Source organism: Arvicanthis niloticus, chromosome 13, assembly GCF_011762505.2.
Source record: "Arvicanthis niloticus isolate mArvNil1 chromosome 13, mArvNil1.pat.X, whole genome shotgun sequence".
In the NCBI taxonomy this organism is placed as follows: Eukaryota; Metazoa; Chordata; class Mammalia; order Rodentia; family Muridae; genus Arvicanthis; species Arvicanthis niloticus.
Window position 1 is genome coordinate 65,032,970 of NC_047670.1, and position 21,819 is coordinate 65,054,788.

Here is a 21,819-nt window from a genome sequence, read left to right on the forward strand (position 1 = left end):
AAGCTCTGGCTTCATATAGCTCTGACTTCATATACTTCTTTGAAATGCCTTGCTTTTTTTTAACCCTTTGCTATTATTCTGTAACTTACATATATAAATAAGAAAAAAAATGAAATATGTATAAAGACTGTTTTAGTTAGGGTAAAAACCATTACCAAAAGCAACTTGAAGAAGAAAGGGTTTGTTTCATCTTGCATTTGAATGTAACAATCCATCATGAGTGGAATTCAGGGAAGAAAGTAAAGAAGGAACCTGGATGCAAGAAATTATACTAAGGCTATGAAGGGATGCTGTTTAATCCCTTGCTTCTTCCTCATGGCCTGATTGGCCTGCTTTCTTAGACACTTCAGGACATGCCCAGTCACTGGCTAGGTCCAACAAATTAATCAGTAATTAATAAAATGGTGCAGCAGACTTACCTACAAGCCAACCTTATGGTGGCAAGTAATCAATTAAGATTTCCTTTTCCCATGTATGTCTAGCTTTATGTCAAATTGACAAAAACCAACCCATACAGATATGTTTATGGAGTGACATGAGAATTAATATTAGTGCCGGGCGATGGTGGCTCATGCCTTTAATCCCAGCACTCGGGAGGCAGAGGCAGGCAGATTTCTGAGTTCGAGACCAGCCTGGTCTACAGAGTGATTTCCAGGACAGCCAGGGCTACACAGAGAAACCCTGTCTTGAAAAACCAAGAGAGAGAGAGAGAGAGAGAGAGAGAGAGAGAGAGAGAGAGAGAGAGACAGAGAGAGAGACAGAGAGACAGAGAGAGAGAGAGATAAAAGAGAGAGAATTAATATTAGTGACTATGATTGGAATAAAAGAGTCTTTGTTTGCCTGGCCATGACTATCAAGGAAGATGGGAGTATCTGACAAATTGCTGCCAATGAAACACATCTTAAGGAGAATGGGCTTTCTGTTAATGAATCCTTCTTTTACATTGATTCTCAGCCTCAAAAGCACCCAGTGCAAAATCATCAGCTGTCCAAGAAAAGGTTGAAAATATTTCTATTCAGATTTAGGAGAGAGAGCGAGTGAGTATTAGCAATCAAAGGGTGGCAAGAAAGCTGTATTTCATGGAAGTATTTGACTTGAAGCATTGAAGGAACCATAATGTGGAGATTCTACGTGAAGTAGCTTTTCCTAAGTGATTAAATACTAACGGTCCCGATTATTTTGCTGCTTAGAAGAAACTGATCATGTGATGGGGGATGCGGGTAGGATTTAGAATATCTATTTGTCCCCTCTCAGAAAGTTTAATGGGATTTAGACTTCAATAGCATGTGGGTGGATGGAATGCTGAGCTAAAATGTCAGTGTATTAATACCCGGAGTCCTCTACACCACCTTTAATCCATAGGCATTAAGCACTTCAGCATTGTTGCTAAGCAAAGGATGCAAGAATACATTAAAATAATACACTGTGACACAGTAGGATATGAGAATGACCACATCCTGTTATAAATACATTCACAAAGTTTTAAGCCTGAGAACTGTGGCCCACATCCTGTAGAGGCCACACATGTTTCCTCCAGGATTGAGAAATCAAGAAACATAGGATCCTATGTCTTGTTTACTGGTTCCCCCTTTACTGTCATTATCACACATATCATGGCAAAGACACACCAGTGAAGACATGTATCTGCCCCATCTACACAGACACACCAGTGAAGACATGTATCTGCCCCATCTACAGACACACCAGTGAAGACATGTATCTGCCCCATCTACACAGATACACCCATGAAGACATGTATCTGCCCCATCTACATAGCCATCATACATCAGGATGACAGAGATGAAACACAGAGTTGAGGATTTAATATTTTTCCACTATATAACATCCAGTCCTGCTATTTTCAGGTTTAATGAAGAATCTGGGTACTTCCTGAATACAGCCTCTCATGTCATTCATCACTGTTTGTTTTCTGTTGCTATTTATTTAGCATTTTTTGGTCATGAGAATTTCCAGCAGAGACAGGATAGAATAAGTTGGCATCTGGTAAAGGCCTTGGCTTAGTCTCTGTTAACGTAGGTCCACATGGCCATCAGATTGTGTCAAAGCTTCCAGAATTCTTTCCATCCTGCTTTCTGCCTAGCTTTTGACCATTTTACTGCCAACATCTCCCAAAGAACACAGGGAAAGAAATTAAAATGGGAAAAGTGAGAAATGGGGCTGCTTTAAGTTTCTCGTTGTGGATCTTTAATTCATTTCATCCCATTTTTACAGAACAAGTTTGCCTCCCATTCACTTGAATGTGAAGCTCACCAAGGATGTCAGGTGTTGGTAAGAGTAGGCCTAACACTCTTTCCTCACCTTTCACCCTCCATTAGCCTGGCATGACGCCTAGAGTGGATGATGGTTGCTGTTAAGAGTAGTTCTGACATTCTTTCCTTTTCTGGAAAATTGGCTTGCTTTATAGCTATGTACTGGCTGGTTTGGGGCGTCACATTGAGTCATCAGAGAGGAAGGAGCCTCAGTTGAGAAAATGCCTTCATGAGATCCAGCTGTAAGGCATTTCTCAATTAGTGATCAATGGAGGTAGGGGCAGCTCATGGTGGGTGGTGCCATCCCTGGGCCGGTAGTCCTGGGTTCTATAAGAAAGCAAGCTGAGCAAGCCAGGGGAAGCAAGCCAGTAAGCAACACCTGCACTTCATGGCCTCTGCGTCAGCTCCTGCCTCTAGGTTCCTGCCCTGCTTTTGAGTTCCAGTCCTGACTACCTCCAGTGAGAGACTGTGACCTGGAATTACAAGCCAAATAAACCCTTCCCTCCCCAACTTGCTTTTTGGTCATGGTGTTTTGTCACAGAATAGACATCCTAAGTGAAACGAGGTAGATACTTATTCTTAATTTTTAGTTTTTTGAAATTTTTATATGTGATATCTGTGTTTATATCATTTCAACTCCTCTAACTCCTCCGATGGCCCCCTACTCCCTCACAAATTGATGATGACCTTTTAAAAATTGCTGTATATACATATTCATATACAGCCTACTGAGAAAATTTAGTTTTGTTTGTATGTAGGGCTCACCAGTTGGTCTTAAGTAACACTCTCTCAGCATCCAATGGCTGAGTACATCTCTTCACCTAGGCACAATGTCTTATGATATTTTCCTCATCCACGCTGGCATGTCAACTGGTATTGTCATTAAGCAGGTCTTGTTTAGGCAACCATATTGTTGAGACTTCATGGGTGTAGCTTTCCTCTACTGTCTAGAAGACACTACCTCACAGCAGGAATCCCGGTTCTCTGACTCTCACAGTCTCCTCTCTCTTCTGAGATGTTCCCCTGAGCCTTAGATCTAGGGTTCACATTACAGATGTTACAGATGTATTGATTGGGGTTGTGCACCATGATCACTTACTCTTTGTATGTTGACCAGGTGTAGATCTCTGTAATGATCTCTGACTTAAAAAGAAGCTTCTTAAATAAGGGGTATAAACCATACTTATCTGCAGGTATAAAAGTAAGTTTTTAGGATGTAGTTAGAAATGATACCAGCTTAGGAAAATGGCAACAGTAGTTTCTCCTCTAGGGTCTATGGTCCTTCCAGCCATGAGTAGTTGGCTAGGTTGCTAGTACTAACTGTGAGTTCCTTCCCAATTAGCAAACTTTTTAGACCTTAGACATCCAGTTAGAGTTTATAGATCCTCTCTGTCAGTCTGAAGACACTGAATTCTGGCTCACTTTATGGTAACAAATAAGTAATCTAACAGTTCTAGTAATCAGTCTTTTATATTCAGTTCATCTTTTAATTAATTTTTAAAAAGCAATTATTTTATGTATTTACATCCCAAGTGTTTCCCACTTTTGGGTCCCTCCTCCCAGAGTTCTTCACCTCATCCTCCTTCCCCTTCTCCTCTGAGAGGGTGCTTCCCCCAGGGGGAGATATAACCCTTTCCTGGGGCATCAAGTCTTTTTAGGCGAGTGACCAGATCTAAGGTTGAACTCAAGTTGACTAACAAGCCAGCATCTAGCACCAGTTCCCAGGTTATTCCCCAACAAATCTGCACCTCCAGGTTACAAGTCTGCCCCTGGCACTTCACTTCTTAACAACCACCAGTCAGAAGGAAAACAGAAGTTTATGAATTGGCTTCCAGCAACAGGCAATTATGTTAATTGCCCCCCTCCCCATCAAATGTGTGCCAGGCTAGAAACCCACTTACTCATTTGCTTGCCTATACAAATGCTGGCCTGAAACTGGCCTTGGGGTCTGTCTTCCCACCCTGCTGTGTCAGGGTGGGTAGGTAGCCAAGCTTGAGCTTGTAATAAAGAGACCCTGATGCAGCTGCTGCATCAGAATTGGCTCCTTGGTGGTCTTTTGGGGTTAACAAATGCTTCCTGGCTCAGAATAGGCACATCCTTTCCCACTAAGGCCAGACAAATTGGTCCTCTGCTAACAACTTGGCCATATGTTATATGCTAGAGATAGATGAGTGAGTAAGGTTTGCTTGCTTCTTTCTTTCATAGAATTCATAAAAGAAACTGGATAGACAATAAATGCAGGAGGAGAAGAGCAAGTTGTGACAAAATGATTGTGCCAGCTGTCATCAGAGGAGGCTTAAATAAGGGGTTGAGGTACAAAGAAAGCAAGAAGTCAATGTAATGATTACCAAAGTGCCAAGACCACCCTTGGCTTGGATAGGGGTTCTGAGGGAAAGGGTGTCTGGGAGCAGTAAAACAAATGACTCAAAGTTAAATCCTGGGTTCAAACTGATGTCCTATGTTCTGCTCAAGACAGCTTTCCAGAAAGCTCTCTGTGTTCTGCTTGAGCAGGTTTCTCTTGCTATTCTAAAACCTCTCAGGATAGCTCATCTCTTACAAATCAAAAGCCAAGTTTTTTATTTACATATTAATTCAGTCATTACCCCAGGTTCCTTTTTTGATTATCCCATTATCAGCATCGCATGACCTTAGTCCCTTGATTTTTAGAAAGAGACATCAAGCTTAAGCACAGGCAATAACATAGCTGGGTAGGACCCTGCCCTGAAATTACCATTCTTACCATACCTGAGCCTGGACCTAAACTCCTCTTGTTTGCAGGAATCTGCCTGCCTTTGTAAGCATAAACAAACAACAAGTACAAAAACTTATCTGGGTAGGATCTTGGTGTGTGATCACCACTCCCTCAATCTCTTTGTCTCCTTCCTTACGATCTCTCTGACGAGCTGGCTCCTAGTGCAGCTGCCTCTGTTCCTTTAGCTCTGTGAAGTTCCTTATACAATTCATATTGCATCCTCATATTTTGCATAGTTGAGAAATTATAATATTTGAACTTATGTTTTCAGCATTCTTTCCCACAGCTTTAAGGGTTGCCCTGAAGGTCACAGCATTCTACCATTTTGCTGAGACATTAGCTGTACCCTCTCCCCTAGGAGTCTTGCTGTCTCTGATTAGCATGATGTCATTAACCTTGGCAAAGAGAACATTCCTAAAGGAGGAACATGAAACTATGTACATTATTATACAAACAAGCCTCACACCTACAGGATCAATCAATACTTATGGAGGCCCTGCTGACTCTGTTCCAGGGGGCAGGAACCATGTCATTCTGTCCTTGCCATGGGCCAGCAAGACTCAGCACCCAAGTAAAAGAGTTAGATAAAGGGATCATAGGCTTGGGTGGTGCAAGACCCTAACTGAGAGCTATGAATTCTCACACAAGGAATCTTTTAAAGTTTGAAAATCACTGAGGACAGGAAAGATATATAATTCATCAATTTGACTTGTTTCTTTTCAGCAGCCATTTTTTTTCAAGCCACTCCTTGAGTATAGAGAAAGCACCTTGTAAATATCCACAAGATTATCAGGAATGTGTGTCCAGTGGTCCTCTTTGTGAAGAATGGAGGAATAAGGACACATGCACATAAACTTGAAGACCTTTCCACATCTGTCCTGTATCCTCTGAGTATGGACATGAAAGAAGAATGGTGACATGTTTGCTTTTTTGCAGATGAGAAGCTGAGATTTTCCACTTGTACAATCCTTCAGAGGATGTTTCTCACAGCTAAGTACTCAAGTTCATTCAGTAATTCCCACCTATCTGGCTCTTAAGAGTCATACTTCAGAAAATGCAAAATCTGTCTTTGAGAGGCTAGCATAAGAATGCTTTAAGGGTCCTTGAACATATCACATCAAATGGATAAGATTTCTAGACCATGGAGATGGAAATCTAGGTCTTTACCAATGCATCGCATCTCTCTTACCGAAACTTGTAGGGCTATTGTGATCAGCCTATGAAAACAACAAACATAAGTCATTCTTTAAATTTATATTTAAAATACCAAACGTTCTCACAAAAAATGAATGAAAATTAAAACCACTTATAATTATTTAATCTTTTAAGACTTTAATTTTGTGACTGGCCTCAAGAGACAGCTGATAAAAAAAAAATAGATTTAAAAGTGTATATGCAGTCTCCGAACAAAGGAAAAGAATGCTCTTCTGTGATTTTTGCTGTGTATTCTCATGGCCACACTGAGAACTCTAAGTAATCTAAAGTTAGCCAAACCCCAAGTATAGAATTTATCTCTTCTTATCACTGGCAATAATAGGTAAATAATTTTATTACTTTGAAATATACTAAAATTTAAAAGGTTCTTTAAAGATTTGAAAGATATATTTAATGTTTTATACCAAAGTTGTCTTGTAAATGCAACCATCAAATAATGGGGGAGTCAGAGTCCTAACTAGATACTTCTTACCATCAAATAAATCCTCTAGTGCCAGGAATGGCTAATATCTAATTGAGCTGTTGGTGAAGGGGGCCCTGCAGAAACCCCAAACAACCCATGTTTTTGGCAAAGCTATTGGTTGCTTTCCACAAGATGCTTGCAAGGCCCTATTGCTGAATACATTAAACATGGAGAAGTCAAGCTAATGCTTACCTAGGTCCTCAACTCTACAGACTAGTCTTTGTAGTACTGTAAGGTATTCTGTATCTTACCCGAGTAGAAAAGAAAACATCAACTCAGCTACAACACCTCCCATTTATAATGTGACTCGTCTGCAAGATATGCTGTTCACTAGTGCCACCAAGGTTGTGGGAGCAATCAAACACCATCTTCTTGGATTTAAGGCCCAGTCTTAAATCCATGAGCCCAAGGCCCAGTCCACAAGTTGGACCCATTTCTGATAGTGGTTGAGCAACCAAGAACCTATATAGTCCATATAGTTCTCCCAAATGTTCATGGACCTTTGAGAAAACCAAATATTACAGTTCTGCTAAAGAAATGTAGTAATCGAATGACTCTTTGTAACATTCTGCTATACTCATAGATCAGTGTCTTGTTCAGCCATCATCAAAGAGGCTTATGCTTGTAGTATATGGGAACAAATATAGAGAATCACACTGGACAAAGTACCAAGAGGAAAAGACCTTGGAACACTCATTCTTAAATGGGATGTCTCCATCATCTGCTTCCAGGGGTTAGGAAGAGGAGGCAGAAAACCTGTAAGAGCCTATTGGGATGAAAGACACTAAGGAAACATGGCCCTCTAGACCAAACAGGACTGATGCACACATAAACTCACAGAAACTGTGGCAGCATGCACAGGACCTGCCAAGATCCAAGCCAGCTTCCCCATGCTGAGAGGGAAAATAGACACACTATCCCTAACTAGAAGCTATCTCCAATTGATAACTACCTATAAAGGAAAAATTAGTTTCCCCCATCCAGTGGACTTTAACTGAGTATGCAGACCACACTTAAGGGCAGGAGTTGTGTTGAACAGCAGAAGGTCAACACAAAACAGACTCAATGATAGTTTAGGATTTTTTTTTCTCTTAAATTTTTGCTTGTATAATATGGGTTTCTGATTTTGTGTCCTTGTGAATTTCTGTGTGTGCAAATGTGTGAGTCTCTGAGTCTGTATGTGCTACTTCTGCTTTTTGTTTTGGTCTCCCCCTCATTTATTTGTTTTTATTTGTTTGGCTTTATCATATTATTATTTTTTCTTCCTTTATTTTGTTTTTAGATGACTGTCTTCTAGTGAGATAGGGCAAGAAAGGGTATAGATTTGGTTGGGTGGGGAGGATCTAGGAGATATTGGGAGAGGGAAGAAGATAAACAAAAAGCTGACTTCTGTGAAGTATAAGAATTATCAAGGTGACTCTTTATGTAAGCACAACTAAATCATTCTTATAATGTATTAACTCATTTGTTTTGAAAGTTAAGGGAGATAGGTGTTGCTATTTTAAGTCAGTTCTAAGCACCTTTCTTTCTTCACCCATCCTCCTAAATTATAAGGTCAATGTTATGTGTGCCTTCAACAGTGAATCGTATCTATATGAAATAAACTCAGTTAAATCCATTATGAATGCCCAGCAGTCCCATTTTATGATAATTATATCAGTGAGCAACATCCTGATGAGAAAATCATGAGTCCTAGCTACTGTTGCTTTAGATTTAAATGCACAAAATTTTAAATGAGTTTTCATTTTCCATGGTAAAATGTAGAATATCTCCAAAGCCTAGGAAATACGTGCATGGTAACTTGCTGGGATTGATGGTGCACTGATGAAGTGTGGGGTAAGCAAACAAGTCCATGTGTCATATCAATGACTGTATATAATTACAAATAAGTTTCCCTAAACCAGACCCCAGTATAGCTCCTCAGAGTCAGTCTGCTTGCCTGCCTACTCCCCAGCCACCCTATCCATCACACTAACTGGGGACCAATTGACATCCTAGGAGCACCACAAATAGGCAGCCTCAGAGACATCTGTCTGTCATCTTACCCACTGTACTGTCTAAGAAACAGATGACATTCCACGAGCCTCATGTCAGAAAGGGATCCCAAGAGCCAGATTATCTGTGGCCCGAGAGCCACCTTGATCACCATACTTCCTGAGGAACATGTGGCATTTGTGACTTCCAACCCCATGTCTGGAGGATCAGACTAGCCTCTACACACACCTCCACCACAGAATGGCTAGGCTTCCTGAACCCTATCTTCAGGGAGCACCACCCACTCCCAAAGTGATTGCCATTCAAGTCATTTCCCTAAGAAAAGGGTAATAAGATGCTCTAGTAAGTAATTTATCAATGAAATAACTTAATTACGTAGTGCAGCACCATGACTGGGAATCTGGACATACTGGATGGGTAAGGAAAAAACACGGGTCTGTGTAGTTTGAATACTCTTTTGGGAAGCAATAGAAATTGATGGCACATAACTTGTGAGCCTGGATTGTAGAAACAGTGGAACAGAAGCCCGAGAGTTCATTGTGCAGAAAAATAGTAAGTAATTTAAGGCTAGCAGTTTGGTGATTTGGTTCTGACAATTTTCTCTCAGCGCACACCGTTCTGAAGCTTCTCGTCTAAGGTACAAATTGCCTTGATGTGAAGCTGCTGACATGCGTTTGAGTCTGTGCAACATGTTCCTCAGATTTCCCACTGCAGCATACCTACTAGCATCTCAAAAAACTAGGTGGTTACAGCAAATGTTTCACAAGGGCTGAGAGCTGGCACCCAGCTTTGCATGAATCACGATATCCTATTATGTATGCTGTCTTCATTCTCAACGAGGAAACAAGACTTCCCCAGTCTTACATGGAGACCCAAGGCTATATATTTTTTAAATTATATTTCTCAGCCATGAAGATGATCCATCACAGAGGTCATTTCACCCCTGGAATCCAATCCCACACTCTGTGAATGCATTACCATTTAGACCAGAGAGCACACTCTTGTCAGTACAAGGGAAATAACTGACATTTGACAAGAAGGAACAAATATTGAATGCATTTACTATTGTCTTTTGGACTGAAAAATGAAGGTAAACTTATAAAAATCTGTTGGCTAATAAAATAGACGGGCATACATGTTTAAGCTCTGCAAAAAAAAAAAAAAAAAAAAAAAAAAATTACGAGACTTTGTCACTCCCAGAAAATACACAGAAGACAGCAATCCTTTTAAAGATTTTAATAATAGATACTTAAAAATGGACAAGTCATATCACAGTTGTGTAACCGTGATTCTGTTAGCTATGAGGATTATGCATTTTTCCGGTAAAACAGTTTCATGCTTATAAAAGTCACCATAGGTCAAGTTGTGGCAAGAGTACACACAATAAGAATTATCCAAGTTGGGGGGTGGGGGGCAGAGAGGTTAGAAAGCAGTCACACTGTTGACACAAAAAGAACAACAAATAAATACACATTTCTGTATCTTGAAGGCAATTCACAATCATTTCCAGGAATTCTGTGAGAATTTAAGGCCATTTGTTCTAAAGAAATGTAGACATAACTTCACAAAACTGTAATTCGTATAAAAACTGTACATTGAAAACTATTTAGAATCGATTGTGAGCAGGCAGGTCAGGATAGAGGGATGGGTTGTTTCACAAACAGGCAGGTTGGGGCACAGGAATGAGTTTATTTCACAAATGTGTTGTGTGCTAAGTCACAGGGTTGTGTATGTTGAACTGAGAATTCACGAGAGACCTCAGCCTGTGCAACCCGTGAGGCAAGGTGGAAAGGTGAGAACGTAAATCCCAAGCAAGAGAGCCAGTATCCCTTTGAATCAAAATATCTAGACAGGATATAGCTTAATACAAAGTTCAAAACACCTGCTACATGGTTTGGAATTATATAGTCTTGGTTTTACTCATTAAATAATAGCTTTATAAGGATGGTGGGTTTTTTATACAAAGTATATTCTGTGCATTAACAGTTGACAATGTTTGCCTTTTCAATGCATCTAGTTGGCATTACGAAAGGTAAACTGACTGCAGTCTAAATTTAAACCCAAAGTCCATGAAAAAAAAATGCATATTACAGGGCCACATCTGTTTATAAGTTGAAACTCCCACTATTGGCCAAAACTGATGACAGATATTAATCACTAAGTAGATTCTACCTCCTTCTCTTCCCTTATTCATTCCATGAATGTCCAGACAGTCATTCAAAGAGATATTGCTCCTGTGATTATAGCTATTGCAAGTTAGAAGACAAAGGATTCAATATTCAAAACTCATTCTTAAGAACAGTTATAAAAGTATTGAAATTTAAAAAGTAGTAACGTGTAAACATCAGCACAGAGACTGCTGGCTTATATATGCAACAGTCAAGGACAACATCTGTGTTAAAAATGTAGCTTGTGCTTTTTCCCAATAATACATTGGAAACTTACTATTCTGTCGAGAACAAAACAAAAATAGTTGAAAATTAGAGAAGACATCTCTACTTTGCTTCAAGCATTTTAGACAATTTCCCGGTTGCTCATGCAACAACCCTATTTACAGTTTTGGTTTAGGAAGAGAATTAATTTTGGATCCAAGAAAGCACATTATCCAGTTCTGCTGAAACCAAACTGAGAAAGAGTCTCATTCCCTGGTTCAGAGCAAAGCACCAGGAGCCAAGCAGTTCCGACTGGCGTGTGAGGGGCGTCAGCATCTGGATGTGGTCATATTTGCGTCTGCAGCACGTGTGTGGGAGGGGTGTATGGCGGGGGTGCCGGCGATGGCTTGATTCCTCTGGCTCTCATGTAGGAGAGGAACTGCTCAGGGATCTCAGCTAAGACATCTTTGGCCAGTCTAGCCATGCTGAGTATGTGGTTTCCACTTCTGTCAATATAATCCCTGAATGGCACAAACTAGAACAGAGAAGAAAATTACTTCACAAGCTTCATTCAGCTGTTAATATAATAGTCATAAAATCAGCATGTGCAAATAGTTAATTTGTAAAAATATTTTACTTTTATGAGTGGTTTTTGAGACAGGGTCTCACTGTATAGCCCAATGTGGCCTCAAACTCATGATCCTCCTGCTTCAGACGGTGCATTGCCATGCCTGCCTTGCATTCAGCTTCTGCTGCCAACTTGACTCAACCTAAAGCCACCTGAGGTAGTCTCAAATGAAGAATTGCCCAAATAAGATTGACCCTCAGCCATGTCTGTAAAGGAATTTCTTAATTGATGATTGATGCAGGTAGGCCCGTCCCACTGTGGGTGGTACCATTCCTAGGCTGTAGGGGAAAGCTAGCTAAGCGACCCAGACACTGAGCCAGCAAGCAGAATCCCTGCTTGGATTCCTGGCCTGACTTCCATCAGTGATGAAAGTGACCTGAAATTATAAATCAAATAAATCCCCTCCTCTTCATACTTGCTTTGTGTCAGAGTATTGTGTCACAGCAACAAAGCAAATCACAAATGCCCAGAGTAACAGTACAATTGATACACACCCTACCTTTAAAATATATTTGTTCCTACAGCTGACTATTACATCAATCACTGATCTTCATAATTTGTGTTTAGCAAAGGGGTTGCAATTCTCTCCTTGTTGCGCTTGTGACCTGCTTTGGGGCACTTCCTAGCTGATGCCCAACATCAGGTGACATTTAACCTCTATGAAAGCTTATTTTCCTGTCAAGTTGTGCTAGTACATGCTTAATGCAGTTTTGATATAAAAGTTAACTAATGTAGAACATGGAAAAATCTTACACCTTTCCACATAGAAAATAGCACACACGATTAAGCAATCCTAAAGACATTATTTTTAATTGTTATGAGAACATCACACCATGAGTACTAAATAGGAAAAACACATGGTGCCTGTGGTGGGAACTTGGACCCCAGTACACAGAGGCAGCACACTCACACGTGGCTTGTTATATATGTGTTATTTGTGAAAGCAAAAGATCTCAGCGTGAGATGTTGGAATGGTTCTTACTAAAATGTTATAATTATTTTCATATTTAAATGTCATTGCTTTGACTTTATCTAGCAATTACACAGCAGTCCTTATCAGCTCTACCCAGTGTGCTCTGCCAAGGGACTGTCTGGGCCCATTGTCATTTGGAACGGCAACTTAGTTAATAAACACGGCATTGCAGAGCATAACAGTTCGACTTCTCTATAGGGAATAATTCTTGAAGCAACTTGGAAGTGATTGAAATAATTCAGGATGTGGCTAGTTTATTAGCACATCAATCATTTGGCCTTGAAATAAAGGAAAGAGGGAAGACATTAATTTAGGATGTAGAATAATTTCTGCCTGTAGGATTGGAAAGTTTATATAAACGTCTTTCTTTCGGAGAGACCAAGAACGTTCCCTTCTCATATTGCAATGTGACTGTGACAAACTTATTGTGAAAACTTGCTTTGGGTGGAAGCCATTATTCAAAATGTACTTCAAGAATAAGACTGTTATTTGTACACTTAAAATAACCCAGCTGCTATGAGGCAAACAAGTTAAACATATAGGAAACTAAATAGCAGGTGTAGTTTTGATGGAGTGAAGATAATCGCTTTTGCTCCATTCTCCTAAAGTCTTTTCCTCAGCTTCCAGACATATGATAGGCAGAAGGGATTGCTCCCCATGGAAGGATGAGCCAGGACAAGAGAGAAAGCTCACAGTAAGTACTTCAGGTGAGGAGAGAATAAGAGGGCAAGACTTTTGTGAAGTCACATTACTTCACTAAAGACAAGATGACACTGTAAAAAAAAACATAGAGGTGCAAAGTAACAAGATAAATTCTTTTTCTCTCACTTAATCTAGATCAGTTTAATTTTAAGAGTTTAATTTTAATCTAAAGAGTTTAATTTTAAGCCTTTTTAGCAAGCACTGTAAGATAGACTTTCTCTCTCTCTTTCTCTCTCTCGCTCTCTTTCTTTCTTTTTGAAGATAAAAATACATTTTTATCAGCATGGGCTTTCTTATGCATGTTCTACTTGTGGTCTGTGTATAGATCTGCATGCAACTTAATTCACCACATGCTCTATTGGTGTTGGTTTCCTACTTCTATTTTATTGAAAATGTACTTTGTTCTCATACAATGTCTCCTGATTACTGTATTCTCTCCCTCTGTTCCTCTTCCTCATTCCTACCCACCTCTCCTCATGAACTCGTAGGGGCTGCAGACACATGCATGGGGCTTGCATGGGCTTACACCAGGTGTCCTAGAGCAGAAAGGAGACATGGACAAAGGTTTCCATCCTTAACCTAGAAGCTATCCTCAATTGATAACCACTTGCAAGCAAAAAATTTGTTTTCCCCAAGGGAGTCTCACTGGGGAAGCAAACTATACTTAAGAATAGGCTGCGTGCCCAGCAGTAGATGGTCCACAGGACAGGAGCTCAAAGGTAGCTTTGGTGGTTCTTTCTTTGTTTCATAATATTATACCAGGGCTTTTTTTCTTTTAATTTTATCCTTTTAACTTTTATAATTACACACACACACACACACACACACACACCCCTCTACAGGTCCTTTCCATATATATTTTGGCTTTCAGTTTTGTATTTTTGGGGGCTTCCAGTTTTGTATTTTCCTGAGCATGCAAACAAACGGGTTTATGTGTCTTGTATCAGCTTCTTCTGTATTTTCTTAGGCTCTTTTACTTCAGCTTGTTTTTGAGAATTTTGCTCTATTCTGGAAATATCAGAGTAAAAATCACAATACCCAGAGTTCATCTTCTCTTCTGAGCCTGTTAATAAACAATGAGTGAAACAACAACACAATAAACCAAGGATTTTTATCCCTGGAGGAGGTGTCCATCATTTCTAACTCAAGGTTGTTAGTCAGTCACATGCTTTGACATGCCACCTGAGCCCCAGTGGGGAGCCCAGTCAGAGAATATAGTTGTTACCAACAGGCTTTTAATCATCACAGAAGTATGTTGAGAGTAGGAAAAAAGTTGACAACTTTCTGCTCGCTAATCCTGAATTATCTAAATGTTTCCCTAAGGGCTATTTGTTCTTCAATCTTGCAGTCAGAGCCAGGTACACTATCAGCGAGCAGAGAAATGCCAGCAACTCCCCCACTGTCATTACCTCTTGTCACATCAACTTGACAGTTCTCAGGGAAAAATATCCTTTAGTTTTTTTGCACATATTCTCCGACCCTGACATTTTACCACCCAATATTCTGTTATTTAATCTTTCACTTCTGAACACTGCTGCTAGAGACATTTGGTTAAAAAAAATAATAAGATAAAATAAATCCCTATCATCTCTGAACTTAGACACTTAAACAGGTATGTTAGGAAGAAAGTGCTACACAGGATCGCACTCAACAAGCCCAGCCATTCATCATGGCAGTTATTCATCACTATGAAGAATCACATTGAGTGCATGCTCACAGGTCCTTTGGTCTGAATGTGGCTTTGGTCTATATGGGAAAGAGTGTGCCAATGATGGCCAGTCAGTCAAAGATGGGTAAGAGTGTTCTTGAGCTCCTATAAACCCAAGGCAGAGACATACATCAAAATGCTATGTATGTTTTCCTTGAGGACAGGTAATATTGGAGCAATATAGATGCCAACCTAAGCCAGGCATGGTTGCCCAGCCACTCTTTACCCTAGATGGGATGAAATCGTGTACCCCATCCAGCTGCTTATCTTTATAAACTAAAACAGGGGGAATTGTGCCCTTCCTCCAGCCTTGAGCAGGCCTGAGAGACCTTGTTTACCACAACAGACCAAGTGATAGGATCTAGGTGGAATTACCCACCTTAGTTGCACTTAGCTGAATTTAGAAGAAGAACTGCCCCTGGGCTTGCCTTGAGATATCTCCGGCCATGACCAAGAACTAATTATGGATTATCCCACCCATCTTTGGCTTAAACCAGGAGGGGTTTTGGGTTGGGGTCTTTCCCTTTAAATTGAGAGCTGAACATTAAAGCTTTGAGCCTTGATCAGAGAAGAAGAAGAAGAAGAAGAAGAAGAAGAAGAAGAAGAAGAAGAAGAAGAATTAGAAGAAGAAGAAGAAGAAGAAGAAGAAGAAGAGGAGGAGGAGGAGGAGGAGGAGGAGGAGGAGGAGGAGGAGGAGGAGGAGGAAGAGGAAGAGGAAGAGGGAAAAGAGGAAGAAAGTGCTATCTGCGGTGCACTGGCTTAAAGTATTGATACTGCAAATACAGTGGATGTATTCTGCTCAGCAGAAGACACGGCATGTGTGGGGCTCTATGTCTTCTTTCAACTCTTCCCCTATGTAATGTCCTTGGTGTAAAAGGACATTTTTCATGGCTGCTCTGATGGATGCTTTTGCCTATCTATGAAAACAAATTTGAATGTGTTCGGGGAAATTGGCTTTTAGTTGCTGTTTACTCAACTGTGTTTGATTTCTCTACAGTGCAGAACTCCATTAGTGAGTTTTCAAGTTGAAGACTTCAAGGCTATTATGTTCCTTTTAATGGAAAATATAATTTAATTTTTTTAAAAAAAGGAAATGATAGGCTGGCCAGCAGCTATACGCAGGCAGGAAGAATGGCACTGCATTAAATGCAATGGCCAAGCCATAGCGCAGCAAAGATCCTTTGATATACTGACCTATGAAAATAAACACCATAAGCATTCATCTTGCTTACTGTGAATACAAGATTAAGTCTTCTGATGAATAGTATATAATCATACATAATATGGTCAAATAAAGGCATGGATACTATAAAATAAAGACACACAAATGCCTTCCCATCAGATGGTGCCAGTATGACAATTCCCAAGTACCTGCACTGTTATTAATGTACTGGTACCGAGCAATGAGATGTTATCTGCTAAGGGATTAAATAAATATAATATCTTGCCTAAACTCACAAATGTTTTATCCTTATTTTGATTTGACCGAAAAGGACACCAAAGCTTAGAAAGTTTAACTTAGCAAGGCCAAATAGTGTCTAGCACCAGTCATTGTTAGCGCTGACTCTGACATGTCATGTTCTATAGTTATATGGAAAGATGGCTGATAATTTTTAGAATTTTACATTAGGTAGAGAGATATATTGTAGTAGAAGGCAAGTCTTGGCATCAGAACTTGATTTATAGTCAAAATAACTCTGTGTGGCTTACTTAGCTCTCGCTCTTGGATAGTAGTTGTTTTATATGTAAGGGGGTGGCGCGAAAGAAAGGGGGAGGAACACAATGCAAGGGAGAGGGTTTTTGCCTGCACCAGTGAAAAGTGACCGAGGTAAAAAATGACAAGGAAGACAAAAAGGAAGGACCGGGAAAATATGTGCTGCAGTGACAGAATATGGTCTTGAGTATGTTTAGCAAAAGAGGAATACTGAGGTCAGGCTGTGGAAATAGATGTTTATGCAGCTCAGATGGCCTGTAAAGAGTTGTCTGAGACATTTTTAGGATCTTGTCTACTTCCTGGCTTCTCATTACCTGGGGATTACCAGCGAGAAGTAACTGAACTGAGATTAATACTGAAAAAATACAGTAATCAAGTGTCTGTCGTAATGTTAACCAAGGGGTCAGTTATGAAATACATACTGACCGTCTTAGCCTGTCTAGCATACAGAGCATGTAACAGTCTCAAATATCATTCTGCACAAATGTAGAAGCTGGTTAATACCTGACAACATAAGAAAATCTCAAACTACTGCCTCCAACCCCCTGCTGAATATCAGCTACATTCTATAAGATACAGCTTTCATTTTCCAACCTGAGAGACCTGAGGACTTATTAGTAACATGTTTAATAACTTTGATTAGCTTAAAAGTAAAACAGATTGCAAGAAAACCAGCACCTACACAGCATTTATTTTGTCTTCTAATGCTATTTTACTGGCTTGTTCAGACATATATTTTGAACAATGAAAGATACAAAATATTATCGTACTGTCTGCAACACTCAAGAATGTTTCCATATAAATAATTAATCTACAAATATTTCAGCAAAATATGGAGAACATCTATGGCAGAGATGTAAGAAAGGATGTTTCCATCCATGGGCTTCTAATTCGGTGGTACACACCAATTTCTGGTCTGTTATCTCTAAGATTCCTTCATCCTTTTGGGGTTTATGTGGCAATTATTAAGTGTTTCCCTGTCTCTCCAGGTATGTTTGAATTCTCTGGAAATTCCAGTGCCACAGTCATGATAGACTTGCCTCAGAAACTAGGACTTTCAAGAAGAGAAGATTTCCCTATATACTTTAACTTGTATCTGAATGAACTTAGGCCAATGGGTCACAGAGTGTTCTGCATGCTACAACCTCAGAGAAAATCAAATACAAAAGAGGTTGGACTCTACAGATAACAAAAGAGCCTAGAAGACCCATGTGATTTCATGGACCATCTAGCCCAATCTCAGTCAGTATATGGCCCCTTGCCATCAGTATATGCAGAGACATGGCAGTTCTTATTTTCACAAATGTCAATAAGTATGGTTGGGTGGTAACAACATAACATAATGGTCCTTTAAAAAGAAGTTTTGGTGAGGTGAGCAACCTTGATTCCTCAGGGATAATGTGTTACTTCTCTTAAACAGTCATTTGGATGGAACAAGCTATGAGATTCCCTTGTTGATTTTATAAAGAAGCATTGTCATGGCAACAGAGCACATCGTGAAGCCCTTTGCATCTGAGTTTCTTCTCAGTGATTTGATTTTTGGAAAAGAGTGAGCTGGATGTTATGTGGGGCATTTAGATAAAGTAAAGTAACTTGGACCAATAATTATGATTATGAGGTTAAGGTAGATAATTATGTGTCTAATTATGGAGCTGGGCACCATGATACACGTAAATAGATGGCATCCCTATGGCCTCTTCCTCAGATACTTTTGGCTGAATCATTTCCTATATGTGTTTGTGCTTTTTACATTACATCTTGTAGAGAAGTTTAAATTATATCTATTCATATTTAGAACAATAATTGTGAAATTGTTTCTGTGTTAAGATGTAACTTTATTGATTTCAGAGGAGTAATTTGTAATCCCTAGCATTTCTATTTGGTATTATTAATAATTAGTATTACTATTTTGGAATTGTATTGCTGGAAATCAAGCTCAATAGAGTTTAACATGCAGGCTTTCTATCACAAAGAGACACCATGATCCTTTTTTTTTTTATTAGCTTATGGCATTTTCTCCTCGTAATCATCCTAAATTTTGTTGGCACTCCTGTACATCAGGAACATATTTTATGTAGATTGTCTCACTTCACTTTACAAGGCTGCTTATCACTCAGAACATAGAAACTTAGTTTTTCCAAGTTATCACAAGTTAGAATTTGCACCCAATTCTGTAGGATGCCAAATTATTCTTTTTTTACAGTAGTTACATTAGGAGTAAGCATATAGGAAATTATTTACAAATAATATAGATGCCCATTATTTGTTCCCATAAAATGTTCATATCATGTCCTTAAATGATACTGAGACTTTTGACTACTGGCTACTTAAAAAGGTATATGTCACAAAATTCCTCCTCTTTTTCATCTTAAAAGATACACACTCTAAGTAAAGCATGTGTAGATTTGGTTGCATCAAATCCCTTCTTTCAGTGACAATTTTAACTGATTGTTTTCTTCTTCTTGCTCCCCAAACAGCAGGCAGTATTTAATTAAGTATTTTTCTCAAGCATTTTCTACATGTAGAGTTTGTAAATAATATCTCATTTATATGCCATGTATCATAAATACATTTTAGTACAGCTCATTTATATATATAGTATTAACACACATTTTCATTTTTCCAACCATAATCTGAGAAAATTCTAACAATGGTCATAATTTTTAAATGTTTTATTAATATATATATATATATATATATATATATATATATATATATATATATAATGTTTTTAGATGTTCCATCTACTGGAAGACTATATATTTATAGCTTCCTGTTTTAGTAGAGATCATGATGAAAATTTCTCATAAGAGTAGATTAAGGAAAGATAATTATTGATACTTGCACTTTACATATAGTGAACCTGAGACAAAGGAAAAGCAATTCCATATAGATTCTAATCACTGTTACTTAAGATATCCCTCATAGAGAGAGAAGGAACCAACTACACTAACAGAACCTAGCACTCCTAATTGCAATTTAATTTGCTTCTTTATATATCAGGTAGACATGGGTTCTTCAAAACCAACCCATAGCAATAATGTTAATAATGAATAAACGGATAATGTTTATTTAAATCCTTACCTGTACAATGTCTCTTTCAGCATATTTCCCTCTGGAAGAAACTCTCACATCATCTCCGTCCAATTCAACCATTGCTTGAAAATGAAACACAGTCATTAATTGTGACATAAATTGTGTAATTTATTTCACAATGTAGTGAAATAAAACTGTGAACTAAGAAATCACTATGTATGTGTGCAATAGCACATCCCGTGAAGTTACAAGAAGGTGGCTGTAATCTTCATTTTTTTTTAAACCACTTTCTCCCAACAGCTTGATGGAATACAGCATCTACAGCTAAAGAGAGCCATGAGTGTGAATGACTCTCTCTGGAAGTCAGAGGAGTCAGTTCATTGGGGAGCACTCTCTGATTCAATTTTTCCATGCTGTTTACCATCCTACAGCATCTAAACCTGGGCTTATGCCTAAATGACGGAATGGGTTTGTGGTGCTAATTCATCAATTTTAATGTTTTTTCTAATTTAAGAGACAGCCACAATTATTGTCTTCAAGTTGGACCTCATTCTTGCTGACACTTCAAGTCCACACTGCCCACGTTTTACTTTATAGATTACTGCAAAAACGAAGTGGCATTTATTCGGGTTCCAAATAAAGTACGGTTTAGGTGAAGGATGATAATTCTGTTAGTTGGGGAGTAATTTCAACATTGGCTGCCACAGCTGGGATTCACAAATACACCAAGACTGGCCAAAGAGAGCAGCTGCTGATGTCTGATGCTGTAATTAGAAACATTTCCCAGAGTTTATTAAGTTTGCTGTGAGAATTCTCTAAATAATTAATTGTATGAGTGAACTGGCTTGGGCTTAAAGTGTAATTCTATTACTGAAAATTCATTTTGCCCACACAGGACAACCAACAGACTCCAAAGAGATCCCAGAAATTAGAGCACCACTCAGCTAGAATCCCATCCTCAACGGCACTCCTTGCTTCAGTCCCTGCAATGAATTTAGGTTGGAAAACATTGGTTTTGATTTATCTTTCTACATATGTTCCTGAGTCAATGTTTTGGCTGAAGCATTACTAGAAATTATGATGAACAGATTTGCCTGTATACATAGTATATGCTTTAATTTTCTAAAATGTGTGTTCTACCAATAATAAGGCCAGTACCTTATTCCTGGGTATGTTCACATACTTGAAACAAGTATTTCCTGGTATCTATCATCTGGGCTGGCTTTTGCAATTTTCATATTACTTCAACATATAATTAATTGCCCACTGCTGGTTATATGAAGTACTCCCTCCTATGTTCATGAATTGTACCAACTCCCCCACCTCACTCAAAACTGGGACTGGGACTGGGACTTAGGTGGCAACAAAGACCCCACCTTTATTATCCTCTACAATTTCTATTGCCTCATTTACATCAGGAAAGAAAATGAATAATCTTGGATACCGAAGAGGTTTTGGACATCACCTCCCACTCTTTGGCATGTTTGAAATTGTAGACTGTATGAACAAAAAGACAAGCTTTAAAATAAAAGAGAGCAACAAAAGCAAGGTGATAGAGATGGAGGTGCCACACCCAAACTTCAGGTGTTCTGACTACCTGTTCTACAGGCCAGAGATTGTGAGGGAAATGGGGTATGACACACACACACACACACACACACACACACACACACACACACACACACACAAAATGTATATTTGGATGTCAGTGAAGCACGTATTGTATCCTAGCCACATAATCAGCTCTTTAAAAACAGTTGGCCAGGACATGTCTCTATCTCATTGAAACTTTTTCCATACTAAAATAGAAACTAGGTGTTGCAGAACCCTAACTCCATTCTTACATTTTCCAGAGAATAATGGCACTCCAATTTCTAGGAGTTGGCGGTGTCTACTGGGAAGCCAAGTCCCTTTCTGTCTACATTCTTTCCCTCATGTGTCCTTGAGGCACGATGATGACTACTCCCCAGAATGTTGCTGGACTCCAAGGG

General features: G+C 39.2%; 1 protein-coding gene across 1 annotated transcript in view; it reads right to left on the minus strand.

The window, feature by feature from the left end:
* Positions 1 to 11,267: 11,267 nt before the first annotated feature.
* The window catches only part of Cpne8 (copine 8), a 168,312-nt gene continuing 157,760 nt past the window's right edge, over positions 11,268 to 21,819 (minus strand). The window contains 2 exon segments of the mRNA XM_034516519.2: positions 11,268 to 11,602; positions 19,877 to 19,950. Of these exon segments, the coding sequence (XP_034372410.1) occupies positions 11,414 to 11,602; positions 19,877 to 19,950 (263 nt within the window). The 3' untranslated portion in view covers positions 11,268 to 11,413.